The sequence below is a fragment of the Portunus trituberculatus genome, chromosome 27, assembly GCF_017591435.1.
Source record: "Portunus trituberculatus isolate SZX2019 chromosome 27, ASM1759143v1, whole genome shotgun sequence".
Lineage (NCBI taxonomy): Eukaryota > Metazoa > Arthropoda > Malacostraca > Decapoda > Portunidae > Portunus > Portunus trituberculatus.
In genome coordinates this window covers 12,412,402-12,432,326 of record NC_059281.1, presented here as the reverse complement: position 1 = coordinate 12,432,326, position 19,925 = coordinate 12,412,402, and the positions used below count along the sequence as shown (strand labels likewise).

The 19,925-nt window shown below is 41.5% G+C and overlaps 2 protein-coding genes and 1 long non-coding RNA gene across 5 annotated transcripts; all 3 read right to left on the bottom strand.

Moving 5' to 3' along the window:
* Positions 1–2,988: 2,988 nt before the first annotated feature.
* Positions 2,989–5,204, bottom strand: LOC123509906. Its single transcript, XR_006676319.1, has 2 exons — positions 5,005–5,204; positions 2,989–3,379 (listed from the first exon to the last, which is right to left on the bottom strand). It is a non-coding gene; the product is annotated as an uncharacterized LOC123509906 (long non-coding RNA).
* Positions 5,205–8,040: 2,836 nt separating this feature from the next.
* On the bottom strand, positions 8,041–14,745 carry LOC123509904. 3 transcript variants are annotated; one of them, XM_045264520.1, is made up of 6 exons: positions 14,588–14,745; positions 10,332–10,511; positions 9,995–10,225; positions 8,660–8,833; positions 8,470–8,545; positions 8,041–8,431 (listed from the first exon to the last, which is right to left on the bottom strand). In XM_045264520.1, the coding sequence occupies exons 1-5, from the start codon at positions 14,625–14,627 to the stop codon at positions 8,511–8,513; spliced, it is 660 nt and encodes a 219-aa protein (XP_045120455.1). In that variant the 5' UTR covers positions 14,628–14,745; the 3' UTR covers positions 8,041–8,431; positions 8,470–8,510. The 3 variants fall into 3 exon arrangements, with proteins under 3 accessions (XP_045120455.1, XP_045120454.1, XP_045120456.1); XM_045264519.1 differs by having other exon boundaries at positions 8,041–8,545; positions 14,588–14,744; XM_045264521.1 differs by lacking the exon at positions 14,588–14,745 and adding an exon at positions 10,964–11,116 and having other exon boundaries at positions 8,041–8,545.
* A 398-nt stretch (positions 14,746–15,143) lies between these two features.
* On the bottom strand, positions 15,144–17,824 carry LOC123509905. Its single transcript, XM_045264523.1, has 5 exons — positions 17,677–17,824; positions 16,844–16,999; positions 16,396–16,626; positions 15,841–16,011; positions 15,144–15,450 (listed from the first exon to the last, which is right to left on the bottom strand). The coding sequence occupies exons 1-5, from the start codon at positions 17,696–17,698 to the stop codon at positions 15,425–15,427; spliced, it is 606 nt and encodes a 201-aa protein (XP_045120458.1). The 5' UTR covers positions 17,699–17,824; the 3' UTR covers positions 15,144–15,424.
* Between the last annotated feature and the right edge of the window lie 2,101 nt (positions 17,825–19,925).

Here is a 19,925-nt window from a genome sequence, read left to right as displayed (position 1 = left end):
AATCCATTCTCCCCCTCCACGTGTTTCTCCATCCTGCAAACAACTGATGAGTACTTATGTGCAAATAGCCACAGGGGACTCAGTGGCGCCTCCCCGTGGATGGTGAGGGCGGCTTTTATTACGCGTCTGCGCGCACACACACACACACACACACACACACACACACACACACACACACACACACACACACACACACACACACACACACACACACAGTTCCAGTAATAATGTGTATGTATTTGAGGGGTTGGTGGTGAGGGGGAGGGATTATAGTAGACCGCCTGGGGATTCACTCGGGCATGTGTGTGTGTGTGTGTGTGTGTGTGTGTGTGTGTGTGTGTGTGTGACCCTGAGCACGTAAATACATAAGAAGAGCATCCTGTTTCCATTCCCTCCTGAGCTTGACAGGTAAACCTTGCCATGAGTCCAGGGCCTTGGCGCCGCCCCGCCCTACCCTACCCGCCCCTCCGCACCCAGCTTCTCCCGCCCTCACTCCCCGCCTCGCGTTTGTTTGGCCAGCCTCAAGCGGGAAAAATCACACTAATGAGGGACAAGTAGGATTTTTTGAAGTTGCGAAAGCGAGTGACGCAAATGACCTCAAGGACGCGGCAGAAGGAGGCGGTGGGATGGCAGGGCGGCGTGAAGAGAGGGGCGCCATAGCTAATACTCTACAGGCGCCACGCGGTCCGCCCTACACCATCACGGCAGCTACACGTGCTCCATGTCGCCTACCCATCCACGCCCCTGAGACACGTGTGCTGGCCTGGTGATCCTGGTGGCCTGAGGAATGTTGGGTTTGATGTCTCTTGGCCTGTGTTCAGAAACGCCACAGACATGGTTAGCCTGATTCTTAAAGGTTTTTTCGTATTGATAATGTAGAAGTCTTGTTAATCTCTGACTGAAAATGTAAAAACACCTTTAACCTCTTCAGTGCCATGACGCATTTCCATATTCGTTTTGCTTATTATTATTATTTATTTTATTTATTTATTTTTTTTTTTTTTTTTACAGCTTCAGAAACTTATGTGCGGATTAAGATAATGAAGACTCTTTTGATCTCCATAGACTCTATAATGCAAATAGAATCGTCCAATCATACCCCAAAAATCAAGGTAAAAAGCGTCCAAGTATTGAAGGGATTAAGAATACGTGTAAACTTCATTTTAAAGACTTGAAAGTAGTGAAGAAGCATAGAAGTGTTTGAGAGCATAGTCTTTTAAATGTAGCTCGTGTTCTGTAGTGGTGGATGTGTGACCTTCTGTGGTGTGCTGCTGAGAGCTCTGTATTCTTGAACATTCTGGTGTCTCATCGTGATGGTGTTTAATCGCCTCTTATACAAGTTACTGGGATTTTCATTGAGGGATTTGCGTGCATGTGGTGTCACTTTTTAGGTTCTTATCGAGTCTCATATTAGTTAATGGGGGATTTCAAGGGAGAATTTCGTGGTGCTGGTGTGACTCGATCGTTTTTAACCTGTTGTTGGGTTTCTTATTTGAGTTTGTGGGGGTTTCAAAGGGGATTCCTGTGGTTGTATTGAGTCCTTATACAAATTCCTTAGGGTTTCGAAGAGGATTTTCATGGCGTTAGTGTCATTTGATCGTTTTTAGCCTGCTGTTGAGTCTCTTATATTAGTTAGTGGGTATTTCAAAAGGGATTCCTATGGTCGTATACGTATAGTGTCTTATACAAGTTAGTGGGTATTTCAAAGGGGATTTTCATGGTGTTAGTATCATTTGATCGTTTTTAGCCTGCAATCGAGTCTCTTATATAAGTTAGTGGGTGTTTCAAAGGGGATTTTTATGGTGTTAGTGGCATTTGATCGTTTTTAGCCTGCCATCGAGTCTCTTATACAAGTTAGTGGGTGTTTCAAAGGGGATTTTCGTGGTGTTGGAGTCAGTTCATCTTGTAACGTTCTCTTACAGTTAATGGAGATTTTCAAAGATGGTTTTCATGGTGTCGATCTCAGTTTGTCGTTCTTGATATTTCACTTGAGTGTAGACAATTTTACGAAGCCAAAATGAAACGACTGGTTCTGCTTGTTTGACCCTTTTAAGACTCACCATGTTTTATAATTGTGCTAGACAACATTTCTTCTAACCTGAGTATTCGTATTATTTCAGCATTTTGTAATAGACACTGCTAGTAAGAATAAGCACACATAACGATCTGTCTTCTACTACTACTACTACTACTACTACTACTACTACTACTACTACTACTACTACTACTACTACTACACACACACACACACACACACACACACACACACACACACACACACACACACACAGAGAGAGAGAGAGAGAGAGAGAGAGAGAGAGAGAGAGGCAATTGAATGAAGTGTAGTAAGGAAGTAAACTCATAAGGTATCCATTGAACACAAACAGTAAAGAAAAAAAAAAAAAAAAAATGAAAAAAGAATTGATCCGTAAAAAAAGTTGAAGAGAAGGAGTGAAAAAATGTGTGTGTGTGTGTGTTTGGCAGTCACTAATTACGTCTTCCAAATCTCTCTCTCTCTCTCTCTCTCTCTCTCTCTCTCTCTCTCTCTCTCTCTCTCTCTCTCTCTCTCTCTCTCTCTCTCTCTCTCTCTCTCTCTCTCTCTCTCTCTCTCTCTCTCTCTGTGTGTGTGTGTGTGTGTTTTAAGTAGATGGATTTATTACTTGTGTATGTTTGGTTTGATTATGATTTGCTTGTCTATCAGTCTGCCTGTCTCGCTGGCTGTCTGGCTCTTTGTCTGGCTGGCTGTTTCCTTTTCTTATCAAATTGTCTAGTTTTTGTCTGTCTGTGTGTCTATCTGATTAACTACCTGTCTATACGCCTTCCTGTTTGTATTTCTTATCATTTTCGGTCACAAACTGTCTAGCTGTTTGTGTGATTAACGGCCTGCTTGTTTGTTTGTTTCTTTTTATCTATTTATCTACCTATGATTTTACACACACACACACACACACACACACACACACACACACACACACACACACACACACACACACACACACACACACACACACACACCTTAGCTTCCAAACTATATATACAACACACTTGCTCCACTCCATCTTCCACAAGGGCGCGGGTGCAGGACGTGCCTTCACCTTGAGTCCTATCAGTGGCGGCAGTTCGCTGTCATCCCGCATCACTGAAGAATATCACAGGGGCGGGACGGCTGCTGTGTGGGCGGGAGTGTCCTGGGAAGCTGGGAAGGGAGTGAGGTGTCCGCTCCGTCCTAGAGGGTGAGGTCATGGAAGACTTGAATTGCATCACCGTCAACATCTTGGCTTACGGGATGCTATTTCAAGGGGTGAGATACATCGAGACACAGCACACGTAACTTGTTTTGGGGGCAACGCTTGAGAGTCGAGGGTGACGTGGTGAGGGTCTGTCAGGGCGAGAGAGGAGGAGGAGGCTGGAAATTAATCTACGCCGGAGAAAAGACGATATACTTGTTGATGTGACTGAAGTGGTGTGGGTGTGTTAGCGCGAGAGACGAGGAGACGCATGAGAGAGGAATGATTAGTTTGTAACGGGTGTGAGATAGAGGAGTGTGTATGGATTAGGATGCTGGAAGTGGATTTACGTAGCAGGAGCAAAGGAGAGGATGGCCTGAGAGAAGGTTTGTAGATGCAGCGAAGGGAGACATGCTTACTATGAGCGTGACTGAGGAAGGAGAGATAAACTGAACAGATTAGAGAGAGAGAGAGAGAGAGAGAGAGAGAGAGAGAGAGAGAGAGAGAGAGAGAGTTGATCCGCTGAGGTGACCCATGACGGAAGCTGCCCTAAAAAGAAGTTCCGTAGGCGTGGGAAAGGATGGGGGCGGGTGTTGCATGGGAGAGGAGCTGGTAGTACTTACAGTGAGAGGCAAAACTAGGAGTATGAAAGTCAAGGTCACTAGACACTCGTTAAGGCACATTATATTATTGCTTTTTGTTTCTTTTCTTTCTTTGTCTTTTCTTTTTTTTTTTTTTTTTTTGTCTCTTTCTTTGCGCTTATTGTCACTGTGCCTTTTTTTAATCATTTTTCCCCTCTGGCTGACGTATCTGACACGTAGAAAAAAAATCATAAACGTAAAAGGCAATAATGATACACCTCACAGTCAAACTCAGCTCTCGCACCACGACTGTTATAAAAAGATCACGGCGATTATTAGTCGAATTCTCAAGTGTGTTTCTCCTGTTAATGCTGTAGGAATCTTGTCAGTCTTACTAGAACCGTGAAGCATCATAAAAACCTACGTAACTTCAACTAAAACCTTTTGAAAGTAGTGGAGGTGCTGCGTAGTGTGTCTCAGGATATGGTTCCAAGTCGCACCTGAAGGACTGGACCGCCTCTTGAACAATTGCTGCGTCTACGTGACTTCGCGTTGCTCGGCTATTTAAGGAACACTAGATAAGCAATGTGTGCCACGTTGCTTACAGAAAGTGACGACTCTGATAAGTGATATAATAGATAGAAGATATACATATGATGAGACGTCACATGCATCTACGTCAATGAATAGAGAAAGTAAAATGCTGTGAAACTTGTCAAAATTCGATGAGGAAAGAATGAAAAAGAGAAAAATAGGACTAGAAATCGATTAATAGGTAATAAAAGAAGAGAGAAAACAGAATGGAAGAAGAAACATAGAAACGAATTAAAGCAATTTAGTTCGAAAAATTATGTATGGCATGACAGGAAATCAATTAAAGAAACACTCATTTCTCAAAATTTCATCCACAATCTCAAACCACCATTCATTCAGTCATAAAAGCAGAAAAATATTGAACTTGATATCATTACTCAACAAAAAAACGACAATTATGTTACAATTACAGCAAGATAAGGTGAATGCTTCCCTCCACGCTGGGGAACTCTGAAATCAGGAAAACGAGAGGAAAAAGTAAAGGAAGGAAAAAAAAGCGTTGAAGAGAAAATATGTAAAAAAAAAAGTGTTCAAATGTGTGTGTGTGTGTGTGTGTGTGTGTGTGTGTGTGTGTGTGTGTGTGTGTATATAGTGGTTCTTACCCGAGGCCTTGCGCTGTAGGTGGGTCATACGGACTACTGGTGACATCGGCAGTGGAATCTCGTAGTAAGATCAAGTGCAGACGTGTGGGTGAGGCCGATCACGAAGACTTCCGCGGTGATATCAGACCAGGATAAGTGGATTCGAAAAGATGAATCGCCGTCCTTCAATGTAGCAGAGAGAGAGAGAGAGAGAGAGAGAGAGAGAGAGAGAGTGGGGGATAATTTTGATGTTTTCGTGTTACTAGGAATAAGATAAGAATATAAGTGTATTTTTCCTTGTTTTATGATATCTTTTTTCCTCTTCTTCTTTTCCTAGTTCGAGGCTTTCTTGAACGGGATTTTCCTTTTTCGTGTGTGTGTGTGTGTGTGTGTGTGTGTGTGTGTGTCTATAGTGTCTATATATATATATATATATATATATATATATATATATATATATATATATATATATATGTGTGTGTGTGTGTGTGTGTGTGTGTGTGTGTGTGTGTGTGTGTGTGTGTGTGTGTGTGTGTGTGTGTGTCTGTCTGTCTGTCTGTCTGTCTACCTACCTGTCTCTCGCGTATTTCATAATTATCTCATTCAGCAAATCTTCCTTTTCATTTTTTTTTACCTTAGAGAAAAAATTTAAAAGAGGAGACTATTTTTAAGCTATTTTTTATACGCGGACTTGATAAATTCGTCCATTACGTCATGAAGATAAAGGAATATAACACTGATCACTGAAAACTCCTCTCATCTTTCCCTATCTCCGCTTATTACAAAGGCCGCGAAGACTAAGTAGAATTAATTATATGGATTGCTCATACCTCTGCCTTTATTTCTCACACTTACTTTCTCCTTCTTCTCGTCCTTCTTTTTTTTTTTTCTTTCTCCTTCCCATCCTCATATTTCTCCTCTTTCTCCTTCCCCTCCTCCTCCTTCTCCCCTTTCTCCATCTTCTCCTTCTCCTCCTCTTTACATACATACAAACAGGTAAATTCAATAAAGGTGGACTTGTAAGAATAGAAAAGAAAAAAACCTTGAACGAATAAAGTGCTAGAAGGGACAGAAGGAGGAGGAGAAGAGTGATGGAGATAAAACGAGTAGAGACTGGAGGGAGAGATGAAGGGAGGGAGGGAGAGAAGGGAGAAGTAAATGCGTAGCTATTTTTTTTTATAGGCCCAGAGAGAGAGAGAGAGAGAGAGAGAGAGAGACAGACAGACCGACACGCTCCCTCTCCCTCTCTCCCTTTCATTTCACATCACTCTCCCTTCCTCGTCGCCTTGACCTTTCTCACTTTCTAAACCGACCAAATAATAATAGTAATAACAATAATAATAATAGTAATAATAATAATAATGATAATAATAATAATAATAATCCAATACACACCTATTAATGACGCACACTCCTATCTTACCTGTCCACTCAATAAGATTTTAATTAGATTACCTGGCGATTGTGAATAAGAAGTGGTATGTGTGTGACCGTGATTGAGATGGTGTGTGTGTGTGTGTGTGTGTGTGTGTGTGTGTGTGTGTGTGTGTGTGTGTTATCAGCATCTCTTCAGCACGGCCTTGTTTTCGAATCTATCTCAGTCGTCCATATTAGTCACTGACAAACTGAAGGGCTGGTCGGAGTCATTTTAGAGTGTTTCATTAGTATTGGTTTGTCTTTTCTATTATTTGTTGATTTCTTTAGTGTTATTGTGTTGCTTCTACTTGTGTGTGTGTGTGTGTGTGTGTGTGTGTGTGTGTGTGTGTGTGTGTGTGTGTGTGTGTGTGTTACCTACATTAGTGGAGAGCGTTAAGAGATACATACCTTTGGTCATTTAAGTAAATATGCGCTCTCTCTCTCTCTCTCTCTCTCTCTCTCTCTCTCTCTCTCTCTCTCTCAAAAGAAAAAACTCTACGGAACAATGTAATATTTTTCACTTTGTTTCTTTGCCCTCCGTTTTCTCTGTCTAGGAAAGTAAGGACGTAAGAAAACAAGGAAACCTGCAACACACACACACACACACACACACACACACACACACACACACACACACATTGTAGTTTAGCCGCTGGGAGGAAAGTTGAGATGTACTGGAAAGAACATTGGTGTTATATTTGGCCCGTTTCCCTCTTTCTCCCTCAATCATGCACACTTCTCTTTCATTCGCTTCTTAAACTTTTTACCTGGCTAGAAACTGGAAAATGTCCTTGAAATTCATCTTTATTTGTTCTATTTTGTTCTATTTTGTGCTTATAAAGATTTTTGCACACTTCCTTTAGTGTTTAATCCCTTCATTACTGATACGCATTTTTACCGTGATTATCAAGTTTGTATACATAAGGAAGGGTCAATGGAGGTCAAAAGATTAATGGCCGGAGTCTGTATGTTTTAATTCTCCACATAAGTTTATGAAACCGTGCAAAATCGCCAAATAGTAAACAGAATGAATATGAAAACGTGGCATGGTACTGAAGGGGTTGAATTATTGCATAGCACAGTGAAAAAGACAAGCAGAGAGGGGAAAGGTGACAGGAAAACAAAAATTTATATTACCTATCTACAATTTTCACTCATCCCTGTCATCTCACTCTTCTCTAGTTCTATATCGCATGAGTTGTTTTGTTACATGTAGCTGCATTGTTTCTTGCTTTATATATTGATTTTCTCTTTGTTTATTAGATGCGTTTCTCCTCCTTTATACCTCTCTATGGTCTGTATCGCTCCGCAGAAAACGTGTTCTTGTTAGAAATTTTAAAGACAAACTCATACAAACACCTCTCTCTCTCTCTCTCTCTCTGAGCCACTACCTATTATCTGTTCATCTCGTTTAGACAGAGTGACTTTCTGTGCTACTCGTAAAATGACCCTCATGTTTGCTCTCAGGGCCTTGAATTCTGTCTTTATCGTCATTTCAGTCGTAATTATGCTATCAGTACCAAATTATCTCTACGCAGCACCTTTTGTGGGGATCTAAGAGGAAGGAAACATGAGAAACAGTTGTTGTACCCTTTTCTTATGTTTCCCTTGGGTCATTTCCTACCAAGACTAAAACACCAGTACATTTTGTCATGCTTTATTTTCATCAAACAAAGGCAACACGGGTGAATGAAGGCCAATAAAATTACTGTGTTTAGCCTTGCAAGGTGAGGCAAAGAGGAATGTTCTATACGACTCTCTCAGAAGCAACGCGGACTATTCATTGTCTTCACCCGTACTCGGAAATGCTTCGTGCTCTCACCACAACTATTTCCTAGCGCTGCAGAAATGATAAGCCAGGTTGTCAAGAGTGTTTCTCCAGTTACTAATATAGAAATCTTGCTGTTATATCATTAGAACCGTAAAAACACACTTCAAAAATCCTTTAGAAGGAATGAAGGTACGGAGATTATGATCAGAATATAAGGAAGTAAAGATCACGATGTCCCTGTGTGTGTGTGTGTGTGTGTGTGTGTGTGTGTGTGTGTGTGTGTGTGTGTGTGTGTGTGTATTCTGTCAGTCTGCCATCACCTCTCATCTCTTGGGCCACACTAGAATGGTTCAGGGGGAGGAGGAGGCGGTGCGTCTGAAAGGAAGAAGTAGAAGTTTCAGTTAGTATTGTGTCACCAGTACTGTACATTTTCATTTTTCGTATTGCCTCTACTAAATAAACATCATCATCATCATCATCATCACTTACTCATGGGGTGTCCGCCGCCGAAGGGTCCGAATCTCACAGAGGGCTTGGGCATCTTCTCCCACGCGTCCCTCACCCTCTCGCGGTGGCCGAAGAGACTCTGCTGCAGCGTGAACGAGACTGTGCCGTCCTCGTTGATCTTAGAGTCAGTCACCGGGATTCCCTCCACTTGAATACCTGTGGATCAGTGGTGGAAATGACCCGTAACCTCTGGACCTCATTGACTGTGTGTGTGTGTGTGTGTGTGTGTGTGTGTGTGTAATTCACTGTTTGATCTGCTGCAGTCTCTGACGAGACAGCCAGACGTTACCGTACAGAACGAGCTCAGAGCTCATTGTTTCCGATCTTCGGATAGGCCTGAGACCAGGCACACACCACACAACGGGACAACAAGGTCACAACTCATCGATTTACATCCCGTACCTACTCACTGCTAGGTGAACAGGGGCTACACGTGAAAGGAGACACACCCAAATATCTCCACCCGACCGGGGAATCGAACCCCGGTCCTCTGGCTTGTGAAACCAGCGCTCTAACCACTAAGCTACCGGGCCGTGTGTGTGTGTGTGTGTGTGTGTGTGTGTGTGTGTGTGTGTGTGTGTGTGTGTGTTTCCTCTTATCTGTTCTTAGCTTGTATTTTGTAAGGAGTAGTCTCTCTCTCTCTCTCTCTCTCTCTCTCTCTCTCTCTCTCTCTCTCTCTCTCTCTCTCTCTCTCTCTCTCTCTCTCTGTATGTTGTTATTGTAAGACAAGCTTCCTGTGATACATGTAGTTAAAGGAAATGACGAAAGTTGTTATTATTATTGGTGGTGGTGGTGGTGGTGGTGGTATGAACACTATTTTTATTCCTGCTTCTGTGTTTGTTGTTATGCACGAGGCAAGCGTTCATGGCTCAGGGAGTGACGTAAGCCTTCAACACCACAACATCTATATTCATGGTGCTCATTGGTCATAACACTCGGATCGTTTTTTCACACACTCTTAAATAACAAAAAGTCATCTGCGTCTCTCCTCACTCAGACTCATAACACTCATAACAAGCATGTGTTCCTTCACTGCACCACAAACCATCTCTTACATCTCTTCCATCTTTCTGCTGTGTGGTAGATCCTCAGCATCTCCCTCACCCTAACGTACCCAGACCACCTTAGTCCCGCCTCTTTACTCACCCTTGTCTCCAAAACTGAAATGCATTATTCTTCTTTTAAATTCGCCCCTGACTTTTCCCAGCATCGTCGCTCCTAGAAAAAAATTATCTCTTTCTTTCTCAGAAATATATATCTTTTCATTCCAAGGCCATCGGGCAGTGTATCTATGTAAAGGTTGGTGGAGTGGCTTACCTGAGGCGTCTCTGGTGAACGTGAGGGTTTTCCCGTTAAGATTGTGCACTTGGAGACCTTCACGCTCGCTCATCCTGGGGTCGTCAGGGTTCACTTCACCCTCCACCATGTTATCGAATAGAATCTCCCGCAGAAAGTTGGCATTCTCGGGGACATAAAGGGGATGAGCGGAGTCTTGTGGCACCCAGTTCATCACCTCGCCGTAGGGCGGTGCCAAGTAGGTCTTTGGAGCTGAAATGGGATAGAAACTGTGCTATTCCGCATAATTTCAAAGTTGAAAGAAAAAAAAATAAACAATTCCGTTTAATTTCATACACCCCCAAGCACACACACTCACCCGGCTTATCACTCCTCAGGGCCTCGCCGTTGGAATCTTTTTGGTTCCTAAGACCGTGTCGCCAGAGGTTAGCCAGTGGGGAATCTTCCTGGCTGGCGAGAAGGGAAGGTAGAAGTCTCTGACTCATGGCTCCTGTCGTGAGAGCTGCCAGGACCACCACACAGGGCCACACAGCCACGCCTGCAACACAACGCTGCTATCAGTTCCCTCCCAACTGAAGGCTACTGATAAGACTTGACAGATACAGATACGCTGTACTGCTAAGCGCCACCTGCTGCTTCCCAAACTTATTCCCCTCTTGTTACACACATTCCATTGAAATCAACACCACACAAACTCATAAAACAGCGTAACATATTAAGGCGACTCCGCTCCTCCTTGCCTGTCGCAGTGAGTCCTTAATCGACTCAGACTTAAAAATATAATAAACTGGTATAACAAGTACATGGTGGCAGCAATACCGTGTTTCAGGCTGCCATACGGGTCAGGTGAAAGGGTACATCTATAACACTGTATGTACCTAAGGACACTACCAATGTTGCTCAGAGTAAATACTATATGCTCTGGAAGTTCCGCCTATACTATAGGTTTGGAAATAGTAAAGCTAGTGAATCGAGGCTCTGCGCACTCACCTGGATTGCGATCCGTCATCGTGCACGTCTCAGATATGAGTGTGCGAATGCCTGGTCACATGTGTGTCAGTGATTGATATACCACTCGCCAAGAGCCAGGAGGGTCTCACCGAAATGGTCATACACAGATTATCATGTTGTCTGATTGGTCGTCTGCTTCCCAGTCTCTACGTGTATTATAAACGGAGGGCAGACGAAGGACGGCCAGGAAGGACCTATCAAACAACTACAAAACAGAGATTTCGCAGTTCCTTACGATAAATAAATTTGTGGACGTAAATACCTGGTGTGATATTAGTGGCGGGAAGGCAGAGAGACACCTTACCGGATTGTACACCTTAATGGTGACTGCACACCTGTGGCCCCCCCACACAGGTCTTGTATATGGAACACCTGTGTCAGGAAAGTTGAAAACGAATGTAAGGGCAATCAAGAAATTACGAGTTACTAGGGAGGTTATGAAATACGAGTTCTATGAAAACGCATTTGGAAAGATCAATAAGAGCATTCGCCATTGCATTTGTCACGCAGGTTAATTAATCTTTCTAACTGATGTATTCCTGCTGCGTAGCTTGTAGGAATGGCATTGCAGTTGATGTACAATATCCGAAATTCACTCCAACACTTCCTTTTATAGCTTCCCATGATAATGTAATCAATGTATATAAGAAAATACAGGAAACTACAAGTCATATCATCTTATCCAAAAAATAAGCATTGAATTTAAAAGAGAGTGAAGAAACTCGCTACGATTAATACGTAATAGTACCACTGCGAGATTAAGGACACAGGTGAGGAGTATCTCTTAATTTCACCTGGTCGCCTACAATCCCAAGAAAATCTATCTTTTCTTCCCTCTTTCGCCTGTCCCTCACCCTGCCTTCATTCTGCAGGTGTGTTCACGACGCTATACACACACACACACACACACACACACACACACACACACACACACACACACACACACACACACACACACACATTTGACAGTACATTTATTATCAGGTGTGTGTGTGTGTGTGTGTGTGTGTGTGTGTGTGTGTGTGTGTGTGTGTGTGTGTGTGTGTGTGTGTGTGTGTGCGTGCGTGTCCGTATCCATATTTGTATTTTTATGGGACTAGATGATATTTAGTTTTATTTCTTTTACAATTCTACAACATTTGAGTTTGGTACGAGTATCATTTTATATTGTTTTGTTTGTATTGTCAGTGATGTTTCCCTTCATTCTTTAACCTTCCACCACATTTGCATCTATTTCATTAAACTGAAGAAGAAAACCATAACAATCAAAAGCATTAACACCATTTACTAAACGTACGTAGATGAAAACTCGAGGAAAAACACTCACTGATGAAGAGGTGAAGGTGTAATCTTGTAACACTATAGAAATTATTTAAATAACTTAATAAAACAAAAAAAATTGGAATATTACCTACAAAAGTTTGCAAATTTTAGACTTAACACTAAAAAAGTTTGGGAACTAATTATCGAAATAGAAAACTCTAAAAATAACAAGAAGACAGTCTCCCACACACTACACTATAATGACACAGTCCTAAGCACTCCTCATGAAATTTCAAATGCATTCAACACTTATTTTTCCCAAATTGCACCTGAACTTAGCTCCCAGCTTCGTATCTCAGAGGTAATTTCTTAAATTCTATGAATATTCCCATAGTGACAGGAAATGACATAGTAAAAGCTATTTCAGCTTTAAAAAATAAGAAATGCACTGCTGATGAAATACCTGTGAAAATAATCAAAGAGAACAAAAATTTTCTAGCAGAACCAGTCTCAAAACTATTCAATGATTCAATCAAAGATGGAGTTTTCCCTAATAGATTCAAGCTGGCAAAAATTATCCCTATCCATAAATCAGGAAGTAAAACTAATATCTCAAATTACCGACCAATTTCTATTTTACCAGTGTTCTCTAAAATCTTTGAAATCATTATGAAAAACTTTCTCATGAACTACCTCAATAAACAAAGAATCTTGAATAATAGGCAATTTGGTTTTCGCCCTGGACTAAATACTTTTGATGCTATAAATGTGTTTACCTCAGACCTATACGATGCTTTAAATAACCATAAGTCTATAATATCCATTTTCATTGATTTCAGCAAAGCTTTCGACACAGTTGACCCAAACATTCTAATAGACAAATTACGTCACTATGGTATTCGCGGTTGTGTGGAAAATTGGTTCATATCATACTTAACTGGCCGATCTCATTTTACATTCTACAATAACTCGAAATCTACCATCAAACCTATACATCTTGGTGTGCCACAAGGTAGCATCTTAGGCCCTATTCTTTTTCTATTATATATCAACGATATCAGCAATGCCTCTACTGCTTTAAACACAATACAGTTTGCCGATGACTCCACCTTGTACTTGATTGGTGATAATCCCACTGACCTAATCTACAGAGCCAACCTAGAATTATCTGCCTTTTCTGAATGGTGTCTTGCAAATCGCCTAACAATTAACACAGCTAAAACTTTCTATATGTTATTTACAAATACCACCACCAAATACCAACCCTTACCCAGACTTACCATATTAGACAAAGATATCACTCAAGTTTCTAAGACAAAATTTCTCGGTGTCACATTTGACAATAATCTTACTTTTAAATATCACATATCAAACCTTTGCCTAAAATTATCTCGATCAATAGCTCTATTACTGAAAATAAAAAAATTTGTACCAGTGGAAATTATGAAAATCATGTATTATGCCCATATATTCCCACACTTAACCTACTGTAATCCAATTTGGTCCACTACCTACCCATGTCATCTGCATAATCTAAACATCCTCCATAAAAAAATAATTAGAATCATGACAAATAGTGACTTCCTCCAACACACACCTCCACTCTTTAAATCCCTGAAAATCCTTCAACTCTCTGATTTATCGAACTTCTTTATCACAGCGTACATGTTCAAACTGATAAATTCCAACAGTAACAGTACTCTGACCCAAACTCATAACCACTCCACACGCTACAGACATTCACTACAGATTCCTCATCATAACTTAACTCTCTACCAACACTCTCTAATGTTCAAAGGTCCCAAAATATGGAATAGCACTCCAACACACGTAAAAAAAACAATAAGCGTAAACATCTTTAAGAGAAAACTAAAAAAATATTTATTGTCTCAATACTGACACATCTTGTAATTCAATTCCTTTAAATTTCTGCCTTTCAGTCTTTTGTTAAGTAGACCATATTTATTTTGTTTCCTGGTATTGTAACCAAATAGCTTATTTGTTTTTTTATGATAAGATTCCATTTCAATTTTCTCTTTATTTCTCATGTAAAATTATGATTTTTTTTTTTCCCTTCCTTCCTGTTCTTGCAAAGTTAGTTATCCCTAAATCTTTTGTTATTGCAATACAATTTTTTTTTCATTATCTTCAGTTAGATTTTTAGTTTAGTTTATTTTAGATTTATATTACAGTATTAGTAGATATTAAGTGTGCCCAAAAAGCTTGTGCTTAATAAGGGGCTGTTTGTCTTTAAAATAATTGTACCATAAGCTTATAAATGTATTACAGACAAGCATAATAAAGTGTTTAAAGTGTTTTAAAGTGTTCTTTTAGACACACCTATGTGACGTGTAGACTGGCGTGCTGGGGTAACACTCATGTCAGCACCAATGCAATAGTCTGCACAAACACCACAACGCCATGGTACAGGATGCTACACACCGCCCGCCTCTCTTCTCTCTTGGTTTGTTTACCTCCTGGCAAGAGCACAGTTGCCACATCGGCGCATTTTTGCTATCTAAGTGTGAAACCTTTTCCCCGCTTTCAGTTTTAATTTCACTGCCAATACCTCAGCCACCTTAATCCTGTATTAAGATGTTAATTTATGTAGTACTGGATATATTTTGAGCTTCTAATCAATCGTCTGGTCATTCATTTGATTTGTACTGTATCTTCTAATCTGCTATTTGTTTGTGTATGCTTATAATGAACATGTGTTACACAGGGACTGCCACATGTAGCTCTGACCGCTGATGTTATGTTGTCCGTGTTTGTGATCAAAATGACACAGTAAAATACTTGAAGCTCTGGTCTCCAATACTACGAGGCATTCTTGCTCCCAAAGAGCACGCCGAACAAGAGAGTGTGTGGAACCAACTCAGACTAAAACACCAAGAACAATTTGTAATTATTTATTCTTTTGAGACAAAGGTAACATTGATGACAGAGGGCCGATGAACACTGTGTTCGTGCTGTGTTGTGGTGCTGTGAGACGGAGGCGACCCCGCTCTGCAAGTGGTGGTCAGCCTGTCCTCAGTGGACGGTTTCTCGGCTCTACTAACAGTTCTACACTGCTGAATATGAAAGCGACGAGGAAGTTGAGGGGCTGCCTGCCTCCACCTCTCATCTCGCCAAGCACTTCTTTGGTGAAGCTGGACGAGATGCGGCTGCAGTCTTCTATTCTTCTGCTGGGACGCTTGGATCTGAAGAGCAGCTTGTCTGAGTTCCATTTATATATATATATATATATATATATATATATATATATATATATATATATATATATATATATATATATATATATATAAGCGATGGCGTTAAAATATTACATTAGTCCGTGTGGTAAGTTCCTTCCTAAATTATTCAGGTTGCTATTTATCTTTTACTTCATGTCATAGTTATTCCATTAGGGTGATTGTCTTGCAAGAGAGGAGTGGTACTTTGTTGCCGCGAGTATTACCTTATCTTACTTGTTTTCCTTATTTTTAACGCCCCTGTACGAACATTCATAATGAGACACACACACACACACACACACACACACACACACACACACACACACACACACACACACACACACACACACTTCTCACCTGATATTAGTACGCCAAATGGGTCATAGACAGGAACCGTTTTTATGTACTTCTCCCAGGCATCCCCCACCTTCTGGCGATGGCTGAAGAGACTCTCATCGAGGATGTAGGAGTACGTGCCGTCGTTGTTGACTGAATTATCGACAACCTTCACTCCATTCACTGTTATTTCTGCGAGTGGTGGTGGATGAGGGTTAAAATTATTCACGCTGTTTCGTTACTTTCTTTTCCATGCGACTGTCTACCAAGCGTGCATGGCTCAGGAAGTGACCTCATCGTTATACACAAGGTACATATATACAATAACCACTATCTAGTTTGACCTACGTATGGAAAGAAACTGCGAACTTGTAACGTGTGTGTCCATTGTTAGTTATCTTGTTGCTGCTGCGCTCAGAGCAAACCTCGGTAATGAATAATTCCAATCAGCAACACAAGTGACGATGCTAGATGTCATGAAAAGGAGGAAAGTAAATGTCAATGCTCGAACTTCTATAATTGTGGTGAAAGAAGCACCGTAGCTCTGCCGTCAGCCGAGGCTGCGGCGCGACTCACCTCCCGAAACGAGTTTGAAGGTGATGGTCTTGCCGTTGCGATTTTTCACTTGCAGGCCGGAGGGTTGACTCATCCTGGGATCGTCAGGCTTCACCACCTCATCAACCATGTAATCCAGAAGGATCTCCCGCAGGAGGTCAATGTACTCTGAGGCATAGAGTGGGTGAGCAGAATCTTGCGGCACCCAGTTGATCACCTCTATAAAAACTGGTTCTAAGAAGGTCTTTGGTCCTGAAACAGAAAGCGACCTGGACGCTTCTATATAGCACGCGCGCGCGCGCACACACACACACACACACACACACACACACACACACACACACACACACACACACACACACACACACACACACACACTCTCTCTCTCTCTCTCTCTCTCTCTCTCTCTCTCTCTCTCTCTCTCTCTCTCTCACACACACACACACACACACACACACACATTGCTTACCCTCAACTCTCTCTGTAGCGGGGCCCTGCTGCTCGATGGCATGCCTCCACAAATTAGCGAGGGACGAATCCTTCTGACTTTCGGGAATCTGAGGGACGTAAGCGGCGGTGTTGGCAAGTGGCACAGCGACCACCGCGCACAGCAACACAGCCAGTCCTGCAGATTAGGAACAATTATGTAAATCAGAAACAGCACGGCTCTCCTTAAAAGAATGCCAAGTTCTGGTGGAGGAAGGTTACACATGGGATTACCTTACTTTACCTTACCGACGTGCCACATCCAGCTGGACTTGGGCAATCATGGAACTCCAACTGTCTCTATGTCTTGCTATCTGCATCAGCTCTGCAGTTGTAAGATGTTTGCCTGTCATTCTCGTCACAGTCCGTATACACAAGTCCGTCACACAATCCTTATAATTATTTTTCTCTCTTGTATAAGGTACATTAATGGCAAGGCTTCCTGCAGGATGGGATGGATCTCTACAATTCTGACTCGTATCGTTATTGAACATTTTGACGTTATAAGAATGAACATGGTATAAGATTTTGAGCGCAAGCGTTGGGACATCGCCGTTAAATACTTTCAAATCTCCAAACAAACAATGCAGACAATGTGAGAACTCTCAAAACTGCTCGGGTGTCTTGACTTATCACCTCTCCTTTTCCTTTCACCCCTCACTGCAGCACCTCCCTCAGCCTGAAAACCTGCTTGTATAAGACTGCCGCGGAGGAAGAGTGAAGGGGAGCAAGCAGATCACTACTTGGGAACGTAGCGTACAGTCATTCAAAGCTAGTGGAAGAAGACGGTGGAGCATTCCAGACTCATGCACTCACCTGGATTGAGTTGTGCCGTCATTCTTGCCTCGGTAGAATGTGTCGGGCCGCCCGCTTACCAGCCTTTATATAGGAAGGAGCAGGATGCAGGACGTGTGCACCGGCCACAAAAAAAAAAAAAAAAAAAAAAGGTCCGTCACTGTTGCCACAGAGGACGGGTTTTACCAGCTGCGTCGTATTGCTGTTCATGGTGCTGGGCTGAAAACAATGTACACTCCGGGTAAATTTTCCTTGATTGTCCTCTCGTGTATGAAGACATGTTTACAAAGGCCACAGAGATGGTTCCTCAGGTTATCGTTTGTGTTCTTCCATTGATAACGCAGAATGTGTGTCAAATGATACTGCGTTAGATGCACAAAGCAGTACTTTCAAACCATGGTATTGGAGAAAAAAGCAAAACGTTGCTGTCTTGTACTATAACTTGTACTAAGACTCATACTTCAGAGCTGGAAAAAATATTTTTCGTCAGATCGTGTTCTTCAACATTTTTTTTCTATTTCCTCCTCTTCCTCCTCCTTGAATGCCGAAAAGTATCGGACAAACCTGTCCCATCCTTCTTTACCCATAATATCCTCTCTCTCTCTCTCTCTCTCTCTCTCTCTCTCTCTCTCTCTCTCTCTCTCTCTCTCTCTCTGCCCTGGGTGAACCCTCCATTGGACGCCCCCAAAAAACAAAAGCCCAAACACCAATGTGTACATGACTCAGCATCAAGTTGACGTGATGGTAGGGGCGCCCCACCGACGACTCCTCTAACTTGACGTGGAAATTAGCATTATTAGTAGTGAAAACTAGCTTTTTTTCAGGTATTCGTGCACCCCCAAATAATTTGCGGCTTGAAGGATCCCCCACATTGCCGAGAGAGAGAGAGAGAGAGAGAGAGAGAGAGAGAGAGAGATTAATAGGACAGCATGGACGAGTGTGGGAAACGTGACGAAATTTACAAACTTTTCTTCTTTGTAATTGTTTTCGTGTTCAAATCATTCTTCTTCCGTCATTTCTTAAATATGTAAATCTTTCTTCCTTCCTCTTAGATTTCATCTTTCCACGTTTCTTTATTCTTTTTTCTATTACGGCTTTAGCAGTAACAGAAACGCAACTAGTATAAAATATCCAGTAGTAATAGTAATATATTTTCCTTATTTTTTTTTCTTTTCGTGTTTTTAGTGGCAAGGTGAACGAAGCTGTCCAGAAACTTACGCTCTCCTCTCCAGTCTGGTTAGCAGTGACCTTCAAGGCAGTATAATGTACCATGCAGTGTACGCTAAAAGATTACCTTTGTTTTTGGCACGTGAATAGAGACCAAGGCAGAAGGTGTGTGCGTGTGTGTGTGTGTGTGTGTGTGTGTGTGTGTGTGTGTGTGTATATATATATATATATATATATATATATATATATATATATATATATATATATATATATATATATATATATATATATATGTATGTATATATGTACTCGTATATATATGCCAGTATGTTATATTTCTTGAACAACATACATTTTGCCATTTTTTTAGTTTTTTCTCTCTTTTAACAACATTTAATACGTGTGGATTACGACACACCCGGCAGGTACATTGCAACATAAACCCTGCCTCCTCTAGTTACACAGTATATGATTTTGTTTATCTCAGCCGTTCCCTGAAGCACGGTGTTTACCTTTGCTTTCTCCTTACCATCTTTCCACCCGGGGGAGGAGGGTGGACTGAAGCGGGGAAAAAATCATGTCCGTTTACATACATTCACAGAGAAAACATTCTGTTTATGGGATGTGAGGCAAACATCAGTCTGCCAGTGGTGGTGTATCATGATTGGGTTCTGTTGTTTCATTACTATGGTTTCAATAAAAAGTTTTATATAGTAATAATAGTAGTTTTGTTAGATATAGTATCTGGATAGAACGATATATTCCATTACATGTGCTGTATAGAAATGAGTTGCGGTGTCCAGTGTTCACCGTGCTTCCTAATACTTAAATAATAGGTTAATGTAAATTGCTTACCAAGAAGGTTTTGTCGACGTATTAGCCAGTACAATACACGTAGATTATAACCAAGATTTCCAAGTACTGTGTCTCGTTTGGTACACTCAACAAATGCTTTTTCCTACTGGCATCTTGAAAACTCAAGAAAAAAGCGCTCACTGATGACAAACATACCTAAGTGACGTGAAGATTAACGTGATGAGGTAACACTCATGTCAGCACCAATGTAATAGTCTACAGAAGCATCACAACGCTAGGGTACAGGA

Bases quoted from the DNA above. Each gene is read 5' to 3' on its own strand.
- LOC123509904 (XM_045264520.1), bottom strand. From the start codon at position 14,627: ATGAGTGTTACCCCAGCACGCCAGTCTACACGTCACATAG. The intron at 10,512-14,587 runs GTGTGTCTAAAA...GTTGTGTTGCAG, and splicing joins CCAGTCTACACGTCACATAG to GCGTGGCTGTGTGGCCCTGT. The intron at 8,546-8,659 runs GTAAGTGATGAT...TCTTCCTTTCAG, and splicing joins CGGCGGCGGACACCCCATGA to ACGCACCGCCTCCTCCTCCC.
- LOC123509905 (XM_045264523.1), bottom strand. From the start codon at position 17,698: ATGACGGCACAACTCAATCCAG. The intron at 17,000-17,676 runs GTGAGTGCATGA...CCTAATCTGCAG, and splicing joins GACGGCACAACTCAATCCAG to GACTGGCTGTGTTGCTGTGC. The intron at 15,451-15,840 runs GTGAGAAGTGTG...GCTGCTCTTCAG, and splicing joins ATTTGGCGTACTAATATCAG to ATCCAAGCGTCCCAGCAGAA.